Source organism: Pavona decussata, unplaced genomic scaffold, assembly GCF_977016875.1.
Source record: "Pavona decussata unplaced genomic scaffold, jaPavDecu1.1 SCAFFOLD_149, whole genome shotgun sequence".
NCBI lineage: Eukaryota > Metazoa > Cnidaria > Anthozoa > Scleractinia > Agariciidae > Pavona > Pavona decussata.
The window spans coordinates 561,956-587,133 of record NW_028145561.1 but is presented as its reverse complement, the minus strand read 5'-3'; the positions used below and the strand labels follow the sequence as shown (position 1 = coordinate 587,133).

At 37.9% G+C, this 25,178-nt stretch overlaps 1 protein-coding gene across 2 annotated transcripts in view; it reads left to right on the top strand.

Annotated features, from left to right (window-relative positions):
• LOC146466254 (uncharacterized) overlaps positions 1–25,178 on the top strand; it is a 53,919-nt gene that overhangs the window by 3,618 nt on the left and 25,123 nt on the right. Inside the window, exons 1-10 of one of the 2 annotated variants that reach the window (XM_085127555.1) lie at positions 3,125–3,278; positions 3,541–3,657; positions 5,522–6,211; positions 6,996–7,181; positions 8,272–8,367; positions 9,192–9,298; positions 9,555–9,738; positions 10,507–10,773; positions 11,634–11,906; positions 20,246–20,368. In XM_085127555.1, the coding sequence (XP_084983681.1) occupies positions 3,591–3,657; positions 5,522–6,211; positions 6,996–7,181; positions 8,272–8,367; positions 9,192–9,298; positions 9,555–9,738; positions 10,507–10,773; positions 11,634–11,906; positions 20,246–20,368 (1,993 nt within the window). In that variant the 5' untranslated portion in view covers positions 3,125–3,278; positions 3,541–3,590. Of the gene's footprint in view, positions 1–3,124; positions 3,279–3,540; positions 3,658–5,521; positions 6,212–6,995; positions 7,182–8,271; positions 8,368–9,191; positions 9,299–9,554; positions 9,739–10,506; positions 10,774–11,633; positions 11,907–20,245; positions 20,369–25,178 lie in introns of those variants that run through there. The other variant, XM_085127556.1, reaches the window with a different exon arrangement.

The following is a 25,178-nucleotide window of genomic DNA, read 5'->3' as shown; positions in this document are numbered from 1 at the left end:
ATTTGACTTATAGCTGTGCACGTGTTTTCTCTTCATAGCATTTTGAACACTCGTTTTCTTTTTTCATTGTTTCTTCGTCAGAAATTTACTTTCACCTAGCAGGTGTGACGTGGAAGGCGCCCAAACTAACCTATGATGATTTCCTCTCCACTTTATTGCCTCTCGAAAATACAATGTATGTTTGTGATATTTATAAAGCGTGATTTTGATGGTAAAGTGTTTATCCCACAAAGATTAAGACAAGAATCAAACAAACTGCTGATCATTAAAAGTCATACATGTTACATATACGCCAACAAGCTTATGATCCCCTTTCAACGCACGCTGGTGTTACGCCAAAACTTCATTCTTAAAATTCTTACATTTTGAGATTGTTTGATGAATGTCAACTCAGTTTTTAATCGATGGACACAACAGCCAAACGCTTGACACACCTCAAAGATTATTTGGGACTTACCTGCTTGTTATATTGGAAATAATTCATAAACGTTTATGGCTGCAATATGTTGGCATGTTTTTCTCATTTTCGCTCATCCGGCTTCTAATTGTTCTTCTCAGCGGCAATCTTTATCCAACGTAATCGGCGAGGTACTATCAGTAATCTCAGATTATGAGTGCGTTCGACACCTTCAATTGTAAAATCTCCCTTGAAATCTGCAATAGAACAGATTAATTTCCCTATAGCCTGCGTAGCTGGCGGTTTTGTTCACGCGGGGTCAAACGATTTTTTGCGGCGGAGAGCGGCGAAGCCGCGAGAGGAATGGGGGGGAGGTGGCTGAGTAACCTCTCGCGGCCTCTTCCTTACGAAGCATTTAGATCATAAGATTGAATGCGGTCGTTTTAGCTAATCTAGCATGGAGCAAGTCAGGCGGGAAAATGGCCATGCTTGTTACGTAACACTGCGGCTTCTTTTAACAACAACGCTTTAATTTTAAGGCGGTAAAAGCCTTTCAAAGATGATATGCTATTTCAGTATTGTACTAGTAAGGTATTTTCCCGAAATTTCCAGCAAATTTCTCCGAAAAACTTCCGTAGATATTTGAATGAAATGATTTGCATATCGACAATGTTCCATTTTAGACTTCGAAACAAGAGCATACGAAAAACTGTTAACGTATTGTTCATTGTCGCGAATCCCGCCAATACGAAGCCAAAATAAGGCTTTTATATTCTTGTTGGCCACTTTAAAACAGGGGAACAAACAACAGCAGACCCTTCATCGAACTGCCCCAAAGATGGCCACCGAGGGGCCGATAAATACAGTGCAACCCGCATGTACTGAGAACCTACATTTTTCCAATTTAGCCTCAAAAGGTTGTTATATAATTGGTATTAACTGAGAAATTAGGCTATTTAGGTTCTTTAAGTTCTTAGATAGGTTCTTATTTTTGTTAAGAAAAAATGTTTTTGTTGCTGCCGGGAAGAATTTTATCATGTCCAAATGACTGGAATCATGATACAAACTCTATTGTAAGTTATTTTATTTCTCTCAGTGCTTTTATTTTCCATTAGAGCTTGTTTTATTTGATTTATGAATTCTAAGTTTTAAATGTTTCTATAAAAAAAGAACCTGTTTCAAAGTTTTAAAGTAAACAATAATCAAGGGACCGCAAACGAAAATGCTGCAAGTATACAGAGGTATATAAGGGTTTTTACTGTAGCTGTGGTCCCTTTATAGTTCCTTTTACAATATTATACTATAACTGACGACAGGTTAGGAATTTTGATGCTTATATAGCAGCAGCAGCCGCAGCAGCAGCAGCAGCAACAGTAGTAGTAGTAGTAGTAGTAGTAGTAGTAGTAGTAGTAGTAGTAGTAGTAGTAGTAGTAGTAGTAGTAGTAGTAGTAGTAGTAGTAGTAGTAGTAGTAGTAGTAGTAGTAGTAGTAGTAGTAGTAGTAGTTAACTAATAAAGTACAGATGGGGCTCGACTGTATTTTTGCTGAAAGCGAGCCCGGTCAGGAAGTTGACTGATAGCCCGTGTAGGATGTCAAACGAATGTTGACATTGTGGTGTTTTGCGGTACTTTGTTGATGCTCTCGCCTGTTGCAACAAGAGACACGACTTTCTATTCTGCCATCTTAACATTTCCCAGCAGCGGGGCGACTTATGTTTGGACACTGGGGAAGAAAATATAGGATATTTCCCCTCGGGAAATGTCATCTGATATATGCGCAGTATTGCGTATTGTCACTAATCGCAGCAAGCGAAAGCATAAACAGATAATTACTTATAGACAGATGTATATTCTTTTTGAAGGGGCAAGGGTGCTCCCGAACGATGAGCAGCGGGTTTTTTTTTCCCTCCAAAAATAAATGAGTCAGCGTGATATAAATACCTTGGTGGTAGTGATCTTCTTACATTTCAGCAGATGCTAGATTCTTCTTTACTCAGTCTCTTGTCGTATACTTTTCCATATTTAAAACTGTGAATTCATTGTCTGCATGTTTTCGATTTCTAGAAAAGACCATGGTGATTATTTCATGGTCAATGCTTCTCTCACAGACAAATTTCATTTCATTTTATGCGGAATCAACTTCGAAGCTTGAAGATAAAAAAAAGCGCTAGGGTGACCATTCAAATGAAAGCCTATGAGGACACTGAGCAGAACTTTCCCTTATGATGCTGTCTATGATTCTATTATGGCTTTGACTTTATTTATTTAGTCAGTTTTCAGTACGAGGATAGGATAAATGATTCCAAATGATGATCACTGAACAAAAAACTAGTAACGCCACCTTTAAAACTACACGTGTTTCAGGAAAGCTAACCATTTGCTTTTAGCAGCCGTTTCCTTTTACCTCAAGCTATAAAAGTACGGCAGCGATCTCTGCCACCACTATAAAAACACAAAATCCTACGACCACATAGAGCTACAGAAAGCTTGTTTACCGAATCATCTCCATACAAATGACTCTACCAACCAGCAGGCACACATGAAATCCCTGGGTATATATTTTGATTGAATTTTACTTCAGATCAAATAATATTAAGAGACGTGATATACATGTTTGGTATCAATTGCAGTATCTTTGGCGATTGAAAAACAATATCCGATAAACGCTATTTAATATGTCAGACAAAACCGCAATCAATGGACATTTCTAAAGCATGAGGTCAAAAGGCTACAAAGACTTGGCGTATTGTTAACTGGTTGATAGATATGCTGTTGTATTTCCAAGTTGTCAATTCATTATCTGCCCGCGCTCTTGACTGTACCTCAGGCAGCTTGACCAAATCTTCTCATAGTTTTTGAAAAATCAGCCAAGATTCCATAAGGGTAAGTTATCGCCGAAGGCATTTGCGAAATAGAGACTGACAGTAACTAATTATCACTCGCAATTATGGTAGTCGCCACTTCAGTTGTTTAGCATTGAATATTTTGCAGTTTTTCACTGATGTGATGTTACCACTAAACGATTTTCAGTCCACTTATTCGCAGCGTGTGCTTCAGAATAGCCGTGTTTATTTTGACATGTGACGGCCTTGATTGTTTTTTTCTCGTCTGAAAGCGTAGAAGATTAAACTACTTTATATTTCAGTGTCAACAGGCGAAACAGGGAATGCTCTCTGCAGCTTGACTATATACGGGATGAAGACGCTTGTATTTGCCTACTGTGTGGTAGTTTCTACGTTCCTTCAGTGCGATGGAGCTGCAGGTATGTTTCTGTAAGAACATTGCGTAGTTAAACTTCCTAACAACTGGCGATGTTTTCTAACATCAGCAATTTTCGCCGTTACTGACAAGACTAACTTAAAACGTCAGAGGACGCAATTCCGCTATGGAATAGCAAAACGCTTTGAGAATGTTGGTATTTATTTTGGGAGAAATAGTCTTAGTAAGCTATACTGACCCGTTGTCATATGTTCTATCTATCTGCTCATCGGACATACCGACGTGGCACATCAAGCCAGCCGTTAGTAATTTATTTTAAAATGTTTACTCTGCGCTGCGGTGTCTCTAAATATACAAGGTATTCTTATGAAGTCGTCGATTTCACCGTCGTATATTGTACTGAGTTATTTATCATTTGACCAATTTTTTTCCGACTTGTCTTACGCAGGATTTGGCTAACATAACAGTACGTTTCTCTGCAGTCGTGTCAGCAGGATAATCTAAAGATTTAAGTTCGATAGGAATGTGTATCTTCATAATACCGGACTCCATTGAGTAACTTTTCAATGTTATTGTTTTGCCCTATTGTGTATGCGCTCTGATCACTTTTACTGACTGAGTGGGAACACATCTATTCAACAGCCAAACAGTCAGTGAACATTCCAGAAGATTTTAATAACCGATATACGGTTGAAAATGCATAAAGGTTTCAGTCGCCTAGAAGCCACTGGAAGCTAAGGACTGCAGAAAAACAAATCAACATATATCCTGACAGTTTGTTGACTTTCATTTACTTTAGAATTATGACATGATTTTGGAATTAGCATTTATAACGGATGAGTGAGCTTTGTTACGCTGTTTCTTTCAATAATTCAGTTGCTCCTTTAATTCGTTACCACAATGTTTTCTATGTTTTAGTCGATAATCGCGATCGAAATGGTAAATTCTGTTTGCTTAATTAACCCGAGAGCATAACCTTCCATGATACAAATAACTAATGCCGATAAGAATATTCCGTAAGAAAACAAACTGGGAATGAGCCTAAATCATAATTAGCTTCTTTTGCGTCGGCGTACAGCCGTTTAATGACTATAATGGAGGCAAAAGAAAAACCCGATAAAAGCTCGGTTTGGCGAACCCTCACGACTAACTTTAGCTAAAGAAACTTACATTTCAACCAAAACAAAGGAAATGAGGTCAGGCCCTCTACGCCAAACACAAACAAAAAAAGCTTTCGTCTTCACTAAGAACCCTTGAAAAGGGCGGATGTTAAGTGACCTGAGGCGCACCGGCTAAACGCCTAATTTGAAGGACAAGTTTAAATGTTGTTCATTAAAATGATTCCATAATCATACGGAAAGGACCCTTGAAATCATCCTTAGAATACTTTATTCCTCTAATTTGAAGGCCCGGTTCAAGCGTCGAATTTCTTCTTGAGTTCGTCAGACGGTCAGTTCAAAAGTTGAACTGTTGATTCAGGCATCGAATTTAATTTAATTGTATTTCATGAATGCGCATTTGCCCTTCCCCACTGTCCCAAATTTAATACTGTTCATGGCGTGAAAACCAATGCTCAGACATTAAAGAATGCATTTCATTAAACACGGAAGAAATGTCACATTTGAACTGGTTACAATAATACGGCAAAGTAGCCGTTCTTCTACTGGCAAATTACCAAAAAAAAAATGTTGACTGTAAGTAATGTTCACCACTGAGTCAATGGTTCCCTTTAGAGTGATTCTTTTGCAAGTCGGCCAACAAAGCAAAGAAACTGGTTCAGAGAATTTTCTGCTCTACATTTAAAATGTGTCAGTCGTACGCGTGTTTTCCCAAAAAATTGAACGTTCCTTCTCATTCTAGAAAATACGGTATATTTTGTTTCATTTAATGTTTCTTCTTCTTTTCAGCAAATCCCAATATATTCAATTCAGCTGCTCATCATTGGCCTTTAAATCGCCAGAATGGCATTACGGATATTATAACCAACGTGACTGGAGCCAAACACGGCACTACTGACAATATTTTCTACAAAGGGCCTGGGCACGGCTACCTTCACGCGGCCGGTAGGGCCTGGGTCGACCTGGGGAACTTCACCGGCTCATGTTTAGCGGAGCCTGCGAGATGTAAACAGCCACTGACTGTGTTCCTGTGGTTAAAATATTCCCGAAACAAAAGCAGGAGATACCTTGTAGGTACTTCAAGCCATCTTACTTTTTCAAAAGGTTTTACAATATATAAGAATTCCGATAAAAACGCAAACGACTCCATAGTATTGCGAGTGAATGATGGTCAGCGAGAATGGACCGGGTACCTCACTCTAAAGGCGGAAGTGTGGTCACACGTGGCGTTCACGTGGGAATACAGATCAGGACTAGCACTGTTTCAAAACTGCCGCCAGATGGCTCTGGTCAAGGAATACAAGTATAGAACGTCGACTACAAGTAACCGATCAAATGTTCTGGAGCATCATTTGACTCTTTCCGGTGCACAGAAGATCGACCCGAATGTGGGCGTGAAAGCGTCTTTTGAAGATCTGGCAGTACTGTATAGAAAACTGGAATCAGATGAGATGAACTGGATCTGTCTTCATAAGCTGGGTCAGTAACACAAGCATTATAGATATATGTCTATTATTTAGCACAAAAATGGTCCAACGCTGGACACAGTTGGAGTTGTTCCTAGTGCTCTCTCTTCCCATCGCCGCTATCAGTTCTATTTTTCCAAGCCGACATTTAAGTTAAGGTAAAGCACAGATCGATAGACACAGCACGGACACTCAATCTTTTTATTTACGTAATAAGAAGACATTGTAATCGCTGTAGATGTCCTCGGACAAATAGACCCACTCGTCGATGTGTATGAATACAAAAAAATTGTTTTTCATTTGTTATGCTATTTTCTTTTTGGCTAGCTTTAAGTTGAAGCACGAAATTATGAAATTAAACAAGAAGTTGTGCCTAATAGAGTCGCCTGAATAATTTGCCCATCATTGAATTGATCGACATTTTAATATCCGTAATTAGAATTAGAGATGTTGTTATCAGTATTTCTGATTGTAAAGCGCTATTGATCTGTGTTTGTAAATAGCGCTCTATAAGTAATAAATTGTTATTATTATTATCATCATCATCATCATCATCATCATCATCATCATCATCATCATAAGTCTCATATACTTTAATGAAATAGTCGTTATAGCATCCGACTAGCAAGCGGTGTGCAATACACCACGGATTCAACCTCTGTGAGAGTCTTGGCTGTATTCTTTGCCATCAGCATCCTACTCTCGTGACAACCTCAATGCAGTTTACTTATAGTTTGGGTAGAGGGGGCTTGCTGATAGACTGCTAACTATTTATAATATTAACTTCTTTTTGACAGATGCGCCTGAGTTAAATACCACTTGCCAGGGATCCAAGAGATGGTTAACAGTCAAATGGGCTCCACCGCCGATGACCTACGATATGTTAACAGGGTACATGGTGTGGTACCAGAGCGATTCTTACTCTGATTGGACAAAGTTGTCAGTGCAAAGCAACATAACCTCCTTAAATCTGACTAATCTGGGTGAGTATAAAAATATATAGGGTTCGACAACTAGCTTTATCCTAGCGAGAAATCAGGGACTTAACTATGCAGTATAAATTTAAGTGCTGGAAATTGTCCTACTAAGGAAACGTTGTACCTCGGTGAGATTCGAATCTATGACCACTGGATTTTTATCACCGATGCGTTACTGGCTGAGCTACGAGGCCCAAAGGAAGCAGACCGTCGGCAATTTAGACGGTAATTCACGGCAACGAAGGTGTGAAAGGATGTATGGAATATTGTGCCGCCAGGATAGGCAATAAAATTTATACATGTATAGTCTGTTGAACGGTAATAAATAAACCTTAACCTTGTCCCCTTAAGCCCGTCACATAATTATGTAGCACTCATAGTTATGAATATATTTATTTCACACGTACTCAAAAGAACGCACTAGACTGCTAGTTCATTGAAAGTAGCTCTAAGTCTGGCTTGTTTTCATTTATTCATCCGTGGTATGATCAGGTTGGGTATGAACACAAAGTGGCTGGAAGTGGCGCCTTTACACGGTCAGTTGTGAAAAGCGCATTAAAAATTACAAATATGAATATAAAAAAAATGCTGTAACAATAGCATAACCATCATTTATGTTCGACTAACATTCCATATTAAGAGAGATTTGTTCCTTTTAGGGAAAAAATCTATATAAATACGTACTGAACATTTGACTATGCTGATCCGAATATGTCAGCATTATTAAATGATCTGGCTCCTTCATCATTGGTAATCTTCATATCAATGTTACTCGCAACCTTAAAAGAAAGACAACTTTTGTCTTTATGTGAATGGGCAGACTTGTTTTTTTCAGGCAAAAAAGCTATATAAATATTCTGAATATTTGAGGGACAGTCGTTAATTGATCTGGCTGCTTCATCATTTGTCGTCTCTGTATCAAGGTTAATTGCAAACCTTAAGAGGAAACAACTTTTGTTTTTATGTGAATGTTGAGCAAGGAGAGACACGCTAGTGGACAGTAGGAACATATTAACCAAAAAACCAAATGATGTAACAAATACAAATGCACCCGTTTATTAATGAACAAAAATGAACATTGACGTTTGTTTTGCAGATCCGGGATCGTGGTATAAATTCCGCGTCCAAAATGCATTCCGTTTTGGCTTTGGAAGATCGAGCAATATGATTAAATGCCAAACGAAAACTGAAGGTAAGTAGAACGCCGTGTTTAATCGCTAAGGTAGTGTTCATTGGCTGAGGTAGCAACTGTCGTTGCTGTTTGCACTAAGCAAAAATTATCAACATTTGTTCTAAACGACACATGTTACAGATAAATGAAGCACTGCGCAAGAGCAGAGTAAATCTCCATACATTCCTTGTTCCATTGAAAATGTGCTGTAAGTTATTTTTAACACGCACTATTCCCCGCGGGATAGTATGATCACACGTACATTTCTTTTGTCTTATAATTGAATGAAAGCAAAAGGTGTCTTTTTGAGGGATCGATAAGTCCCAATAATTACACAATTTACAATCCTCCACCAAGGACATAAGGTTTGGAATTCTCTACCTCGTGACTTGATTTCATGCCCCAGCCGTTCTAGTGTTAAGATTTCGCTAACAAAAATTTCTCATCGACCGAGCACTTAATTAAACTGCCCGTCCACTGATTTGCTGTGTGTTATCTAGTGTATCGTATTAGGAAGCCCAAGGGGTATAAGCTTTTAGCTTCTATTGGGCTTCCTCACCACTTTCTTTATTTTTTCTTTTTGTTAATTTTAATGTATCTTTATGTAATATTTTTGTGGCAAATAAACAAATGAATAAATAAATAAATAAATAAATACATACATAAATAAATAAATAAATAAATAAATAAATAAATAAGTTATCGAACCCGAAAAGCTTTTTTTCTTTTTTGCCAAATAAATATGTTACATACAGCTTTGAAGACCTTAAAATTTGGCTTTTAAGACATATAAAGAATGGATCCTTATTAGGAATGAACTTAACTTTTTTTTTATCTTGAATTAGTTTTAGACTCGCCTTTCAACGTCAGTGTGGAGATGAAGTCATCCATTGGAACCTTATTGAAATGGAAAGCACCTCCAAACAGTTCTAGAGGAATGTTAGGATACAAAGTAAGTAACTGGCATTTTTGGTACGTTAAAGTCTAGTGTTTTCATGCTGAACATTGTTTAGTAGCACAGTACTGTCATCATCAGGGAAAGCATCACATGTTTAGCCACGCCTTTACTGAGTTTAAATTACTCGACACTAAATGACGATTTTCAGACTAAGTCCGATAAGATTGTAGACAAATTGCTAAAGATAGCTAAGGTGTGCCTGATGAAGCTAGTTTAAATTTTACTCAGTTTTCCATTATTAATGCTTTAGATTAGGTACAGCGCTGCAGACTCTGGCAACAAAACCAGCATAGTCAAAGTGGGTCCCGTGACGTCATTTCTCCTAACTGGACTGCAAAGGGACACCAAGTACAGTGTACAGGTTTCCAGTTATGGTGATAAACGTTTTCTGGACAGTGCACCGGCCTCGACAACAGTCAAGACTGATTATGATGGTAAGGAAGGGAAATGCACTTAGACTATGACTAGAGCATATTACACTCAGGAGCGCTTTGCGCAAATTGTGTAACTGTATAATAATCGTAGACAAACACTTAAAGCACGTGACACACTCCGAAATCAACCCACGTCCTGGCTAGTACATTACGCATGCGCACAATCATATCACCCGGGCAGTGGCAGCCATGGACAGCTGTTCATCAGCATGGCATAGCCGTTGAGCAAAGAACGACCAGAAGGCTGTGTATCAGGCACCCTTTACGGCCTAGGCGGGTGTAAAACACCGCTTTAAGCGACAGCTCTACAGCACACTTGTGGTAGCTGTTGGCTGGGAACCGCACGGCAGCTCTCCCACAGCATGCGCTGAGAAGGTGGATTAGCCTTTACGGTGATCGGTGTGTCAGTAAAATAAATAACACAAACACTTAAAGCAAGTGACACACTCGGACACACAGATCACCGTATAGGCTGATCCACCTTCCCAGCGCAACAGTTCCAACATGTGTGCTGTGGAGCTGTCGCTTAAAGGCTGCCCGGCGGCTGTGCCATGCTGATGAGGCCTAACAAGGCCGAAACAGCTCTCCATGACTGTCAGTGCCCGGGTGTCCGAGTGACACCACTTACTGTCAGCGTTTCTCATAATAATCTAGCCCATTTTATTACTTTTTACGCAGAGAATCGTTGAATCAAAAACTCAGTCTTAGCGATATAAGGTATGCTGCATCTCAGCAATGTAATTTATGCAGAGTGTGTTCACTTTACAGATAAAACATCGGTAAGAGAAACGTTCCCTGAAGTCATCGGACCTAACACAATTCGAGTCAAGTGGAAAAAGCCACTAGAAAAATACAAGGAGTTTTCTTACCGAGCCTTTATTAAGTGGGAGAGCCCAGCTGAAACGGAGAATATGTTAGAGGTGTATGATGGGAATGCGACCTTCTGTGTTTATTCTATAAAGGGCATCGCAGTGAGGCGCCAGTTTTACGTCATGGCGTACGTGGTGCGAGAAATTCCTCTCATTCGTATTGTTGGTATGTATATGGCGAATTTTATTTCGTGGTTTGTCTTGAGAGACTAATAGTTTCACTTTGTTAGTATTGCTTACAAGATAATACGTTGACTGAGGCCTAATATAGCCAATCTGTATGTCAGTGTTAATTAATGACATGGTAAAGATAATGGCAACTACTACAACAATTGCATTAGTAACTGTAATGGTAATACAATGGAATGGTTATAGCAATGGAATAGGCAATGGTCATGGTAAAGGTGCCTTGATGGTGCAGAAAATGCATCTAGAGGAAAGGCTGATGGTGATGGTGACAGTGACAGTGACGGTGACGGTGACGGTGACGGTGACGGTGACGGTGACGGTGACGGTGACGGTGACGGTGACGGTGACGGTGACGGTGACAGTGACTGTGATAGTGATGAAAATGGTGACGGTGATGGTGAAGGTGATGTGATGGTGATGGTGATGGTGACGGTGATGGTGATAGTGATGTTGATGTTGATGGTGATGATGATGGTGATGGTGATGGTGACGGTGACGGTGACGGTGATGGTGACGTTGATGGTGATGCTGACGGTGATGGTGATGGTGCCGGTGGCGGTGGTGGCAGTGGCAGCAGCGGCGGCGGTGGAGGGACGGGGACAGTGACTGTGATGGTGATGCAAGTCACGCTTCTAATATCTTACGTCCTTCCCCGCGGATTTTCGAGCAAAAGAGAGACTGCTCGCAGTCTACTGATGTTGAAGGTCACGGTGATGTTGGTGGTAACGGTAATGGTAGTGAAACATGTCAATTGCAAAATTAATATACAAACAAATTGAGAAATCATCCAATTCATGGATTTGTCAGCAACCAATTTTTCAATGTTTAAATTTACAGATCCTCCTAGCAATATAGCCATCGTATCTCTGAGCTGGTCTCAAGTAATTTTAAATTGGACTTCACCCTTTTACGAGGCAGCCATAGACTTTGCAGACCAATATCAACTGATCATCGTATCTAAGAAAGAAAATGTTGTGGTTACTGCTTACAAGACGCATGCTCGCATTGATGGCCTGAAACAGATGACCAATTATTTGCTGAATTTACGGGCGTCGAACAGACTGGGCTATGGTCCATTTCTCGACACTGATATTCACTTCAGAACCCCAGGTGAGTTTCATTCATTTTATGTTCCTTTAAAATATAATTTTATTCCTGGGTTTTACAGTTAAAAAATGCCCGAAACCTTCGATAAGCCTCCAACATCACAGAGTATGGTGTTTAGGAATGAAGGGTATTGTACACCCTCTCTTGACAGCGCGTTTATACATCTGTAGCACATTGACTTGTGTCTGTCACCACTGACCTTTGGCCAGCGTTAAATAACTGCCAGGACATCTGGTTGTGATTTAAGTAGCTTAAAAATCCAACACTGTTGGTTTTCAAAAAAAGAAGCTAGCGCTATAGGTAAAGCACTTTGGAAGTCATTGTAATCTTCTTATTGCCAATTGCAGAGATTCCAGCGGGACGTTTCACGCCATCAGAAATCAAATACTGTATTCTTTTACTGGTTCGAGAGCATGCATGAAAAAACAGTGTTTGTTAATTTACTGCTAAAGATATGCTAATTGAGAGCCATGGCATATCAGTAACATTTACGTTGATCTTCACAATTTTGACAATCCGTTTGAAGAACAAAATATCTTTTAATTTTCTTCCATATTTTTGGTCTATCGTCCTTTTTCCCACATCATGAATTTTTCGTACATTTATCATTACATTCTGTTAAATATTTTACCCACTTATGTCCAGGATCGACCTTGTTAGCAAGAATTTGCTAGCAAATTAGTTTCGCAATTGTCGCAAAGAAAACGGCTATTAGAAAAGTATAGAAGAAATAGCAAAAATCGCAAAAGTAACAAGACATTTTCTTGCCATGAGAAAAGACTGAGTAACAAATATAGCAAAAATCGCAATAATAACAAATGTAACAAGATTCAACACTTAGAAGAACATGAAGGATAGAAGGGCCCCGAAATGTCCGCAAATATCGCAAACATCGCAAAAATAACAAGGATTTTTTCTTGCTAGCAAAAAGCATTCATTACAAATATCGCAAAAATCGCAAGAATAACAAATGTAGCAAGATTCAAGACTAAGAAGAAGATGAAGGCAAGAAGGGGCCCGAAATGTCCGCAAATATCGCAAACATCGCAAAAATAACAAGGATTTTTTCTTGCTAGCAAAAAGCGTTCATTACAAATATCGCAAAAATCGCAAGAATAACAAATGTCACAAGATTCAAGACTTAGGATAAGATGAAGGCAAGATAGGGCCTCGAAATGTCCGCAAATATCGCAAATATCGCAAAAGTAACAAGAATTTTTCTTGCTAGCAAAAACCATTTATTACAAATATCGCAAGAATCGCAAGAATAACAAATGTAACAAGATTCAAGACTTAGGATAAAATGAAGGCAAGAAGGGCCCCGAAATGTCCGCAAATATCGCAAATATCGCAAAAGTAACAAGGATTTTTCTTGCTAGCAGAATCCGTTCATTACAAATATCGCAAGAATCGCAAGAATAACAAATGTCACAAGATTCAAGACTTAGGATAAGATGAAGGCAAGATAGGGCCAATCAGTGCCAATCAATCAATCAGTGTATGCTTCGTTCTTAATTCCATCAACATGGAAATGAAAATGGGTCATCAGATCCACGCATTGTACATGTATGTTTCTGTCCAATACCCATGGTTTTAAAACAGGCATTGCCAGTAATCTGGTAATATTTATCTAGTTAAATTAAACTTATAGTTGAACAAAAAAAACCACCAAGTGAATATTATTAATTACTGTCAGTAGCAAAATACCGTAATATCAATCAGTGTATGCTTCGTTCTTAATTCCATCAACATACAGCTACAATGCATTAAAAGGAGTTTCGCTCAGTATCAAATACCGTAATATCAATCAGTGTATGCTTCGTTCTTAATTCCATCAACATGGAAATGAAAATGGGTCATCAGATCAGGTACTTGTAGTAGTTCCGCCAAGTGAATTTCTTGGAGACGAAGAAGAACGGCAGATATCCGAGTGGCTACGGAAAGACAAAGGGCACTTCCTTCGCCAAAAATACCGTTCTACCGACAATCACATCTCCGAACAAGAGGAAAAAGAAATACAACAATGTATGACAATATTTCAACAACAGTCTGCCGCTGATGAGGAAGAAATTTTAAAAGAAATAGCTGACATGGAGTACGAAGATATCGTGCCGAATTTCGACTTGAATTTGGACCTAATGTTTGATAAGTAACAATCAACTGTTGCAACACCCATGACAAGGACCCTGGACTATATTCAACATTACTTTCATTAGAACACAAAGTTTACCAATTGCACATTTTTGTAAATAGATTTTTATGTGCTTTCATTTTACCTGATTGTTTCATCGATTTTACTTGGTGTATTGATTTGTCAAAACAACCGCGGACGACCCGTAAATTATTGTTATATTTCTTATTATAAAATGAGTGAAGATACCTTAGGCGGAATGAACAATGCCCTTTCCCGACTGTGTTATGGTTTGTGATGAATTAGTTATATCAGGTAAAGATACATATTTATCAACGACCACCTATGGTGGCCTTTGGTTATTTTCGGCATTAGAGTAATTCTTCCCAAACCGCTTGTTTCAATCACCTTTTATTGTTACCACCCTTTTCAAAAATAATGAACTTATAACCGAATGTGACGTTTCAGGTCCTTACAAGTGTTCAAAGACCTTATCAGGAGTCAAAGCCATAAAATTTACTACTTTCCGTTACACGTAAAAAAAACAAAAACGCTCAAGACAACGCGCGGTTTTTGGGGAAACTTTTACTCATTGCTATCAATATAAACATTATGCTTAAATAGTGCGGCTACAAAAAAATTTACTACAACAAAACGTAACTGGCAAATGTTTAGAGTACTTCAATTCTGTTAATCCTTAATCCTAGTGTCGGCAAGTTTAAAACTTCAAGACCAAAGAAAGTTAATGATGGAAATACACATCTCATGACGATTGTATCTTATCAAGCAATTAAACTTCAGCGCCAAATAATTCGAAAAACTTTCTGTTGTCCTGTCGTGTGTGTTACAATCGGAAAATAAATACACAGTAGAAAGCAATGAGTAGATAATTATGAATAATAAACATTGCTTTGTGATCCGTGAACTCTGTTTAATTACTCTTTTTTAAGATCATTTTCCTAGGGCTCAGTTTATTATCTGTATAACAATGGAACCTCCTCTGTTGAAGCAACGCACCCTTGGGACCGAGACAAAAAAACCTTGTCTTTGACACGCCTGCCAGCCGACATTACACAAAAGAATCATTTATATCACACCTTAGCGGTAACGCGGTCTATTTCATTCCAAACAATACGGCATACGACCGACTCTTATTTAAGCATACATCCTTTTTTGGCCGGCGCATTTAACATTTGGCTGCCTATCGTGGTGGAAGGAATTGACTGTCACGGTACCCTGGACGATGGCGACCAACAATGCTTATGTCAATGGAGTGCTGAACGTTAAGGAACAACTGCAAAAATGCTGGATGGCAGATTTGAACTGGAGCCTTTTACCCGACATTTGCGGGGATTTTGGGGCCCCTCTTGCCTTCAAGTTCTTCTAAGTCTTGAATCTTGTTATATTTGTTATTCTTGCGATTCTTGCGATATTTGTAATGAACGGTTTTAGCTAGCAAGGAAAATCCTTGTTACTTTTGCGATATTTGCGATATTTGCGGGGATTTCGGGGCCCCTCTTGCCTTCAAGTTCTTCTAAGTCTTGAATCTCGTTATATTTGTTATTCTTGCGATTTTTGCGATATTTGTAATGAACGATTTTAGCTAGCAAGGAAAATCCTTGTTACTTTTGCGATATTTGCGATATTTGCGGGGATTTCGGGGCCCCTCTTGCCTCCAAGTTCTTCTAAGTATTGTATCTTGTTATATTTGTTATTCTTGCGATTCTTGCGATATTTGTAATGAACGGTTTTAGCTAGCAAGGAAAATCCTTGTTAATTTTGCGATATTCGCGGGGATTTTGGGGCCCCTCTTGCCTTCAAGTTCTTCTAAGTCTTGAATCTTGTTATATGTGTTATTATTGCGATTTTTGCGATATTTGTAATGAACGATTTTAGCTAGCAAGGAAAATCCTTGTTACTTTTGCGATATTTGCGATATTTGCAGGGATTTCGGGGCCCCTCTTGCCTTCAAGTTCTTCTAAGTCTTGAATCTTGTTATATTTGTTATTCTTGCGATTCTTGCGATATTTGTAATGAACGGATTTAGCTAGCAAGGAAAATCCTTGTTAATTTTGCGATATTTGCGATATTTGCGGGGATTTCGGGGCCCCTCTTGCCTTCAAGTTCTTCTAAGTCTTGAATCTTGTTATATTTGTTATTCTTGCGATTCTTGCGATATTTGTAATGAATGGTTTAAGCTAGCAAGGAAAATCCTTGTTACTTTTGCGATATTTGCGATATTTGCGGGGATTTCGGGGCCCCTCTTGCCTTCAAGTTCTTCTAAGTCTTGAATCTCGTTATATTTGTTATTCTTGCGATTTTTGCGATATTTGTAATGAACGATTTTAGCTAGCAAGGAAAATCCTTGTTACTTTTGCGATATTTGTGATATTTGCGAAGATTTCGGGGCCCCTCTTGCCTCCAAGTTCTTCTAAGTCTTGTATCTTGTTATATCTGTTATTCTTGCGATTCTTGCGATATTTGTAATGAACGGTTTTAGCTAGCAAGGAAAATCCTTGTTACTTTTGCGATATTTGCGGGCATTTTGGGGCCCCTCTTTCCTTCAAGTTCTTCTAAGTCTTAAATCTTGTTATATTTGTTATTCTTGCGATTTTTGCGATATTTGTAATGAACGATTTTAGCTAGCAAGGAAAATCCTTGTTACTTTTGCGATATTTGCGATATTTGCGGGGATTTCGGGGCCCCTCTTGCCTTCAAGTTCTTCTAAGTCTTGAATCTTGTTATATTTGTTATTCTTGCGATTCTTGCGATATTTGTAATGAATGGTTTAAGCTAGCAAGGAAAATCCTTGTTACTTTTGCGATATTTGCGATATTTGCGGGGATTTCGGGGCCCCTCTTGCCTTCAAGTTCTTCTAAGTCTTGAATCTCGTTATATTTGTTATTCTTGCGATTTTTGCGATATTTGTAATGAACGATTTTAGCTAGCAAGGAAAATCCTTGTTACTTTTGCGATATTTGTGATATTTGCGAAGATTTCGGGGCCCCTCTTGCCTCCAAGTTCTTCTAAGTCTTGTATCTTGTTATATCTGTTATTCTTGCGATTCTTGCGATATTTGTAATGAACGGTTTTAGCTAGCAAGGAAAATCCTTGTTACTTTTGCGATATTTGCGGGCATTTTGGGGCCCCTCTTTCCTTCAAGTTCTTCTAAGTCTTAAATCTTGTTATATTTGTTATTCTTGCGATTTTTGCGATATTTGTAATGAACGATTTTAGCTAGCAAGGAAAATCCTTGTTACTTTTGCGATATTTGCGATATTTGCGGGGATTTCGGGGCCCCTCTTGCCTTCAAGTTCTTCTAAGTCTTGAATCTTGTTATATTTGTTATTCTTGCGATTTTTGCGATATTTGTAATGAACGATTTTAGCTAGCAAGGAAAATCCTTGTTACTTTTGCGATATTTGCGATATTTGCGGGGATTTCGGGGCCCCTCTTGCCTCCAAGTTCTTCTAAGTATTGTATCTTGTTATATCTGTTATTCTTGCGATTCTTGCGATATTTGTAATGAACGGTTTTAGCTAGCAAGGAAAATCCTTGTTACTTTTGCGATATTTGCGGGGATTTTGGGGCCCCTCTTGCCTTCAAGTTCTTCTAAATCTTGAATCTTGTTATATGTGTTATTATTGCGATTTTTGCGATATTTGTAATGAACGATTTTAGCTAGCAAGGAAAATCCTTGTTACTTTTGCGATATTTGCGATATTTGCAGGGATTTCGGGGCCCCTCTTGCCTTCAAGTTCTTCTAAGTCTTGAATCTTGTTACATTTGTTATTCTTGCGATTCTTGCGATATTTGTAATGAACGGTTTTAGCTAGCAAGGAAAATCCTTGTTACTTTTGCGATATTTGCGGAGATTTCGGGGCCCTTCTTGCCTTCAAGTTCCTTTAAGTCTTGAATCTTGCTACATTTGTTATTCTTGCGATTTTTGCGATATTTGTAATGAACGATTTTAGCTAGCAAGGAAAATCCTTGTTACTTTTGCGATATTTGCGATATTTGCGGGGATTTCGGGGCTCCTCTTGCCTCCAAGTTCTTCTAAGTCTTGAATCTTGTTATATTTGTTATTCTTGCGATTCTTGCGATATTTGTAATGAACGGTTTTAGCTAGCAAGGAAAATCCTTGTTACTTTTGCGATATTTGCGATATTTGCGGGGATTTCGGGGCCCCTCTTTCCTTCAAGTTCTTCTAAGTCTTGAATCTTGTTATATTTGTTATTCTTGCGATTCTTGCCATGTTTGTAGTGAACGGTTTTAGCTAGCAAGGAAAATCCTTGTTACTTTTGCGATATTTGCGATATTTGCGGGGATTTCGGGGCCCCTCTTGCCTTCAAGTTCTTCTAAGTCTTGAATCTTGTTATATTTGTTATTCTTGCGATTCTTGCGATATTTGTAATGAACGGATTTAGCTAGCAAGGAAAATCCTTGTTACTTTTGCGATATTTGCGATATTTGCGGGGATTTCGGGGCCCTTCTTGCCTTCAAGTTCCTTTAAGTCTTGAATCTTGCTACATTTGTTATTCTTGCGATTTTTGCGATATTTGTAATGAACGGTTTTAGCTAGCAAGGAAAATCCTTGTTACTTTTGCGATATTTGCGGAGATTTCGGGGCCCCTCTTGCCTTCAAGTTCTTCTAAGTCTTGAATCTTGTTATATTTGTTATTCTTGCGATTCTTGCCATATTTGTAATGAACGGTTTTAGCTAGCAAGGAAAATCCTTGTTACTTTTGCGATATTTGCGATATTTGCGGGGATTTCGGGGCCCCTCTTGCCTCCAAGTTCTTCTAAGTCTTTAATCTTGTTACATTTGTTATTCTTGCGATTCTTGCGATATTTGTAATGAACGGTTTTAGCTAGCAAGGAAAATCCTTGTTACTTATGCGATATTTGCGATATTTGCGGAGATTTCGGGGCCCTTCTTGCCTTCAAGTTCCTTTAAGTCTTGAATCTTGCTACATTTGTTATTCTTGCGATTTTTGCGATATTTGTAATGAACGGTTTTAGCTAGTAAGGAAAATCCTTGTTACTTTTGCGATATTTGCGATATTTGCGGGGATTTCGGGGCCCCTCTTGCCTCCAAGTTCTTCTAAGTCTTGAATCTTGTTATATTTGTTATTCTTGCGATTCTTGCGATATTTGTAATGAACGATTTTAGCTAGCAAGGAAAATCCTTGTTACTTTTGTGATATTTGCGATATTTGCGGAGATTTCGGGGCCCCTCTTGCCTCCAAGTTCTTCTAAGTCTTGAATCTTGTTATATTTGTTATTCTTGCGATTTTTGCGATATTTGTAATGAACGATTTTAGCTAGCAAGGAAAATCCTTGCTACTTTTGCGATATTTGCGATATTTGCGGGGATTTCGGGGCCCCTCTTGCCTTCAAGTTCTTCTAAGTCTTGAATCTTGTTATATTTGTTATTCTTGCGATTCTTGCCATATTTGTAATGAACGGTTTTAGCTAGCAAAGAAAATCCTTGTTACTTTTGCGATATTTGCGATATTTGCGGGGATTTCGGGGCCCCTCTTGCCTTCAAGTTCTTCTAAGTCTTGAATCTTGTTACATTTGTTATTCTTGCGATTCTTGCGATATTTGTAATGAACGGTTTTAGCTAGCAAGGAAAATCCTTGTTACTTTTGCGATATTTGCGATATTTGCGGAGATTTCGGGGCCCTTCTTGCCTTCAAGTTCCTTTAAGTCTTGAATCTTGCTCATTTGTTATTCTTGCGATTTTTGCGATATTTGTAATGAACGATTTTAGCTAGCAAGGAAAATCCTTGTTACTTTTGCGATATTTGCGATATTTGCGGGGATTTCGGGGCCCCTCTTGCCTCCAAGTTCTTCTAAGTCTTGAATCTTGTTATATTTGTTATTCTTGCGATTCTTGCGATATTTGTAATGAACGGTTTTAGCTAGCAAGGAAAATCCTTGTTACTTTTGCGAAAATAATTTGCTAGCAAATTCTTGCTAACAAGGTCGATCCTGGACATATCTCATTTTACCTACGAAGACTTTGGGTTTTAGGCACCCAAGAGTGTGTGTCAGTTCAAACGATTTAAGCCATAGAACATGTTATATTTTATCAAGTTGTTTTTTGTTGCAATGTCAGAGTCGTATTAGTATCTTTGCATTGTATTTCCGTCGTATTGCCGAAAAAGGTTATTTAATGATCTTGGAATATACATTCTGCCCACAGATCACGACGAGTGCGCTGACAATTCTCACATGTGTCACGTGAATGCCGCTTGCAGTAATACTGAAGGCTCATACAGGTGTGAGTGCGAACTTGGCTTCATAGGAAATGGGAGAAATTGCGAAGGTCAGTCACGTGACATGCACTCTAATTTAGTGTTCATTTGCTATCAACAGAAGAAATGTTTCTGTCTCTCGCTTCCAAAAACTGTCTGCTTTTTTGTACAAGAAAATCCATTTGAAAGCTTCTCCAAATCGGTAAGTTAGTGTTGTAATTAATAAATCAGCCTTCCAAAATCAAGAAAATGCGTTGTCGTAAAAATAGCCTTTGATAGGCTTGTTTAATCGGAGGATTTGTTAAACTATAACGTGTATTTTCGATGTTATCGATCCAGACTTTCCCAGCTCTGTGCAGTCTAAAGAAGTTAATGACAACATGTTTGGTTTAGTTAATGAGATAAATCACTGACGAAGGGCGAAGGCTCGAAACGTGGACACTCCAATATCTTTGCCGTGGAAAAATTACCTTATTAACTCTGTTGATAAAACCAAACATTCGCTTCTACTCTCTCACCGACGCAACAACCAGTTTCTTTAGAAACTAATTCTAGTATCTTAATGGCAACATGCTAATCTCGTACCCTGATCTCAGTTGGTTCGGGAATGTCGAAATATCGAAATGTGAGATCTGGTAAAGTTCGATACAACGCCATTTCTGGTTGGTTACCAGAATTAAGAATGCCTCATTCTAATCTGCTCTGTGATTGGCTCTTTCCTTCTGTGTTTGGTTTTCGCTCAGTTCGGGGAAGAAACAAAAACACGGAAAAGTTTTCGCTCCGATGAAGATTGTTATGCGACGTTTTAATACATACATGCCCTTTGTGTGGGGAGAGAACAGTGAGAAATTGTATTTTCGGAAGACAACAGCGACTTTAGCCGAAAAGAGTTTGCAGTAACGTTCAAACGGCCTTGCCAAATTACACAAGTTTCCAACACGATGGATATAAGCTTGCTTACTTTTGGGGAAAAAATGGAGGTAGGTCATATTTTATTCTTTTTTTTTGTATTTCTTGACAAAAAATGGATTTTTTTTAAAATGATTATTTATTTAGTAAACGCAAATTAATTTCCCCAAAATACTGAACACGCGGGCCGCATTTGCTAGCATATTTTCACTTCAGTTTTTGTCTTCTGCTAATTAAAAGACTATTTTTCTTCTATAAATTGAACTGGACTTTGAGTAAGAGACTTCATATTGTAATATTAGTCCTTTCAGGCCAGTGTGCTTATTCCTTCAAGATCCATACAACATCTCTCATAGGACTTTGGAGAAATTGATAGTGTCCACACAATAATATTATTCATCTGGTGAGATCAATATCCCTTCCACCCCTCAGCTAAGAGAAATGAAAAATGTCTGACTTATGACCACCAAAATAATAGTAATGAAACCTGTACTACAAAAGAGAACACCTTGTCTGAACCGATTAGGTCTCTTTATGTAAGTGTAGTTAGTTTAATTTTATCCCCTCTCCCCCACCTACTGAGTTAATCCAAAATATAAACTAGCCTTCCTCTAAAATAAAAATGGGGACATTGGTTTACATGTCTGCACCACCTAATGTTTTGCAGGTCTATGCTTGTGATAGGCTTTGGAAAAGAAGTAGTTTTAAAAGGCGGACATGCCTCTTTGGATTTGACTTATAGATTTTAGAATCTTTTTGCCATTGTTCTTTTCTTCAAGATAGGGGAATTTCTCCATTATTTTATCATTAGTATGGAGTCCTTGAAGTACTAAACACACTTCATTTACTACTTCCATCGTTAATCCTGAGCACATTCTCTGATACAAATAGTTATCACTGGCCTCAGTTTCTCCTTTATTTCTTGCTAACTCTGCCTTAATTTCTTCCACCTGATTTCTAGGGAGAAGCAAGTTCCTAAAGTTCCTATCAGTGATGTGAATATCTTCAAGGGCTAAAACAGCTGGACACAGCTCAACACATAATTAAGAGCAATGACAGTCATTTCGGACAACAGATATCACAACAGCTGCATTTCTCACACAAAAGCCAAAACCAAAGTGGTTACAAGCAAAAATTTTCCCCTGCAAAGATTTCTGGGGTATTTACACTAATCTGTCAATATGGGTTGCATTTCTTCAATATTTGCACCAATACGATTGTTGTTAAAGTAAAGATTTGATGTAGCAGGCTTCCCGTCTCTTCCATTTTCTTGGAAAAAACTTTCCATAGTTTGGGGAAGACCAAAATGAATAAATTATTATCCTTCCAACACATCGAGAATCAAACCCCATTCCCAAAGATTGTGGCAAATAATATTCATTGTCAGTCTGTAGAGAATGAGACTGAGCCAAAAGTGCATTTTGAGGAATTTGGAGAGTAAGGTAGAACTGGTGATCCCCAAGCTTTCCACCAAAAAAGGCACCCCCAACTCCACACAGTACTAATGATGAGTAAATAATAGACAGGCCTCATTTTTGACATTGGTGGTGACAAGTTCATCTGCTATGGGCAAAAATATTTAATCAAACTGGTCAACATTACTTTGTGTTAAGATAGGAGGGCCTTTGTAGTACTTCTTAAATCTTTCATATTCAAACTTTGTATGATTGTAGTTTGGTTGTTTTTCTGTTGCTGTTGTTGTCATGACAACAATCTTCGCTGTAGGGAATACTGAGGAAAGTGTTCCTAGTTTGCTGTACTCTGAAGTCGTGCCCCCTGAACAAAGATGCAATTAATTAAGAAAAAACTGTAGTCATTCACTGGGATGTTGTTATTCTTTCCATTAGAATAAGACAATATAATTACCAGAAAATGGATAATGAGAAGGCTGAATAAAAAGGGATTCTCAAGTAACTTATAAGCCCTTTTTGACGTGTGGGGTGGTGGAAGGACGAAGCATAAAAGAAGCTGCGATAATCACTAGCAATGTGGCTCTGTATTTATTAGCTTTTAACCTTTTACAGTTTCTCCTTACTGGTCTCTACATGTCCATTTTTCATAGTAGCATTATAGGGAAGTTGTTGAAATATCAAGAAATTTCACCACTGGTGATCTCATGACCTCTCCTTGATTGTGTATTAATATTATTAGGAGAAATTTTGATACTGATCACTACTGGGGCTTAAAGGTTCAAGGTTCACTGTTCTGATATTTTTTATGCACTTGTGTGAAAAGTCCTTGAACATAATTTTGTGTTGCTGGTCTTAATATTAATAAAAGTTAGGACCTGACATGGGTGCAAATATCATTTTAGGACCTGACATGGGTGCAAATATCAATATAAGAAAATTTTTTTGCTCAAGGAATTGGCATCAACAAGGAATTTTCATCCAAGACAGACACCGTTTTCAAAGTTTCTTTTCCCCACCACTTCCCTGCAGTGGGTTTGTGTCTCACAGTTTGATTAAATGTTGTTTCCTGGCTATGGAAGGCCATGGTTATGGAATACTTAGGGATTCACGGTTACTGAAGATCAGCTTACTGTGAAAGCTGTTTTGCTGCAGAAATGGGTGACAGTTCATTAGAACACACAGACATGCACAGGAAAACAAATAGTGGAAATATTTTTTTTATTTGTTTTCTATTTATCTGCCATTTGCTACTTTTATGAGCCCAAAAGACCTTCACACCTTCCTATTATTATTGTTATTATATTTTTGCTGAAATCAAGGATCAAATGCAGATAATGACCTTTGTTCTTCATATCAAGAGTAAAATGTTATTAGACTTGTGTATTATGTGGTTCTAATTTTCGAGTCTGTGGACTCCTATGTGTAAAATAATAACCTTTATTAACTTGTCATCAAAGAAGCAGTTGAGGGGGCATGTCCCCTAAACTTAACATAAATTTCAGGTGAAAACTTTTCAAGTGTTATGTGATAAAGGTGAATCAAGAACCACTGAAATGGAAAGCTCATCACTACCAAATAAGACTCTAAAGGGAAACTCATAGGGACTGGCTCAGTGTTTGCTCACATGTTGCAAGTAACCAAAAATTCTTCAGATCCCAAATCCAGATGTGGTACCTCCATTTCCCAAAAGAAATTCAAACTTCCATTTTTGAGAAAAAAAAAACCTTTAAAACAGCAAGGGTGTACTCAGCATTTTAATGTTGGACATAATTGGGCGCCTACCATTTACAGTCGGACAGGTCTTTCTGGTTTGCTGGTATATAACCAAGACAGTAGCATGGTGTTAGGGCTAGGATGGTTCATAGTTCCTTTATTTCACACTATTTACACAACATTAACATAGAAAGAAAAGTATTACAACAAATGATATTACAAGATAAAAATAAATACAGTACAAATTATAAAATGTGTGTGGTGGTCAAAGTAGCAATTAGGCTTTCTAGTTGACCACCACCTACTTTTAAGTAAACAAAGAAATGACACTGAGCTTTATTGAGATATTAGAAAATGTAGGAAATGTTTGTAGAGCCTAGGATTAATGTACAAGAGAGAATTACATTTGTGTAAATTAAGGTATGTTAGAGATATACTGAACCGAGCAAGAAATCCAAACAGGACAAGCTTAATAAAAGAAGAACAAAACAATAAATAAATAAATAAATAAATAAATAAATAAATAAAAACAAAAAAAAACAAAATAAAACAACATACAAACAAACAAACAAAAAGAAAGGAAAAGGACAACACATCATCAGCAGCAGCAACAGCAGCGACAGCAAATATCAAAATATAAGCAGACAATTATTATTATTATTATTATTATTATTATTATTATTATTATTATTATTATTATTATTTTTAACTCTATTATTATTATTAGATAGTTGCATTCTATTATATTTGATCATTAAACAGAACATATATTATTTGATTGACAAGAGATCAGGTGGGGCTTATAAAGTTTCTTAAACCTGTTAAATGTTTTTGTTTTTCTCAAATT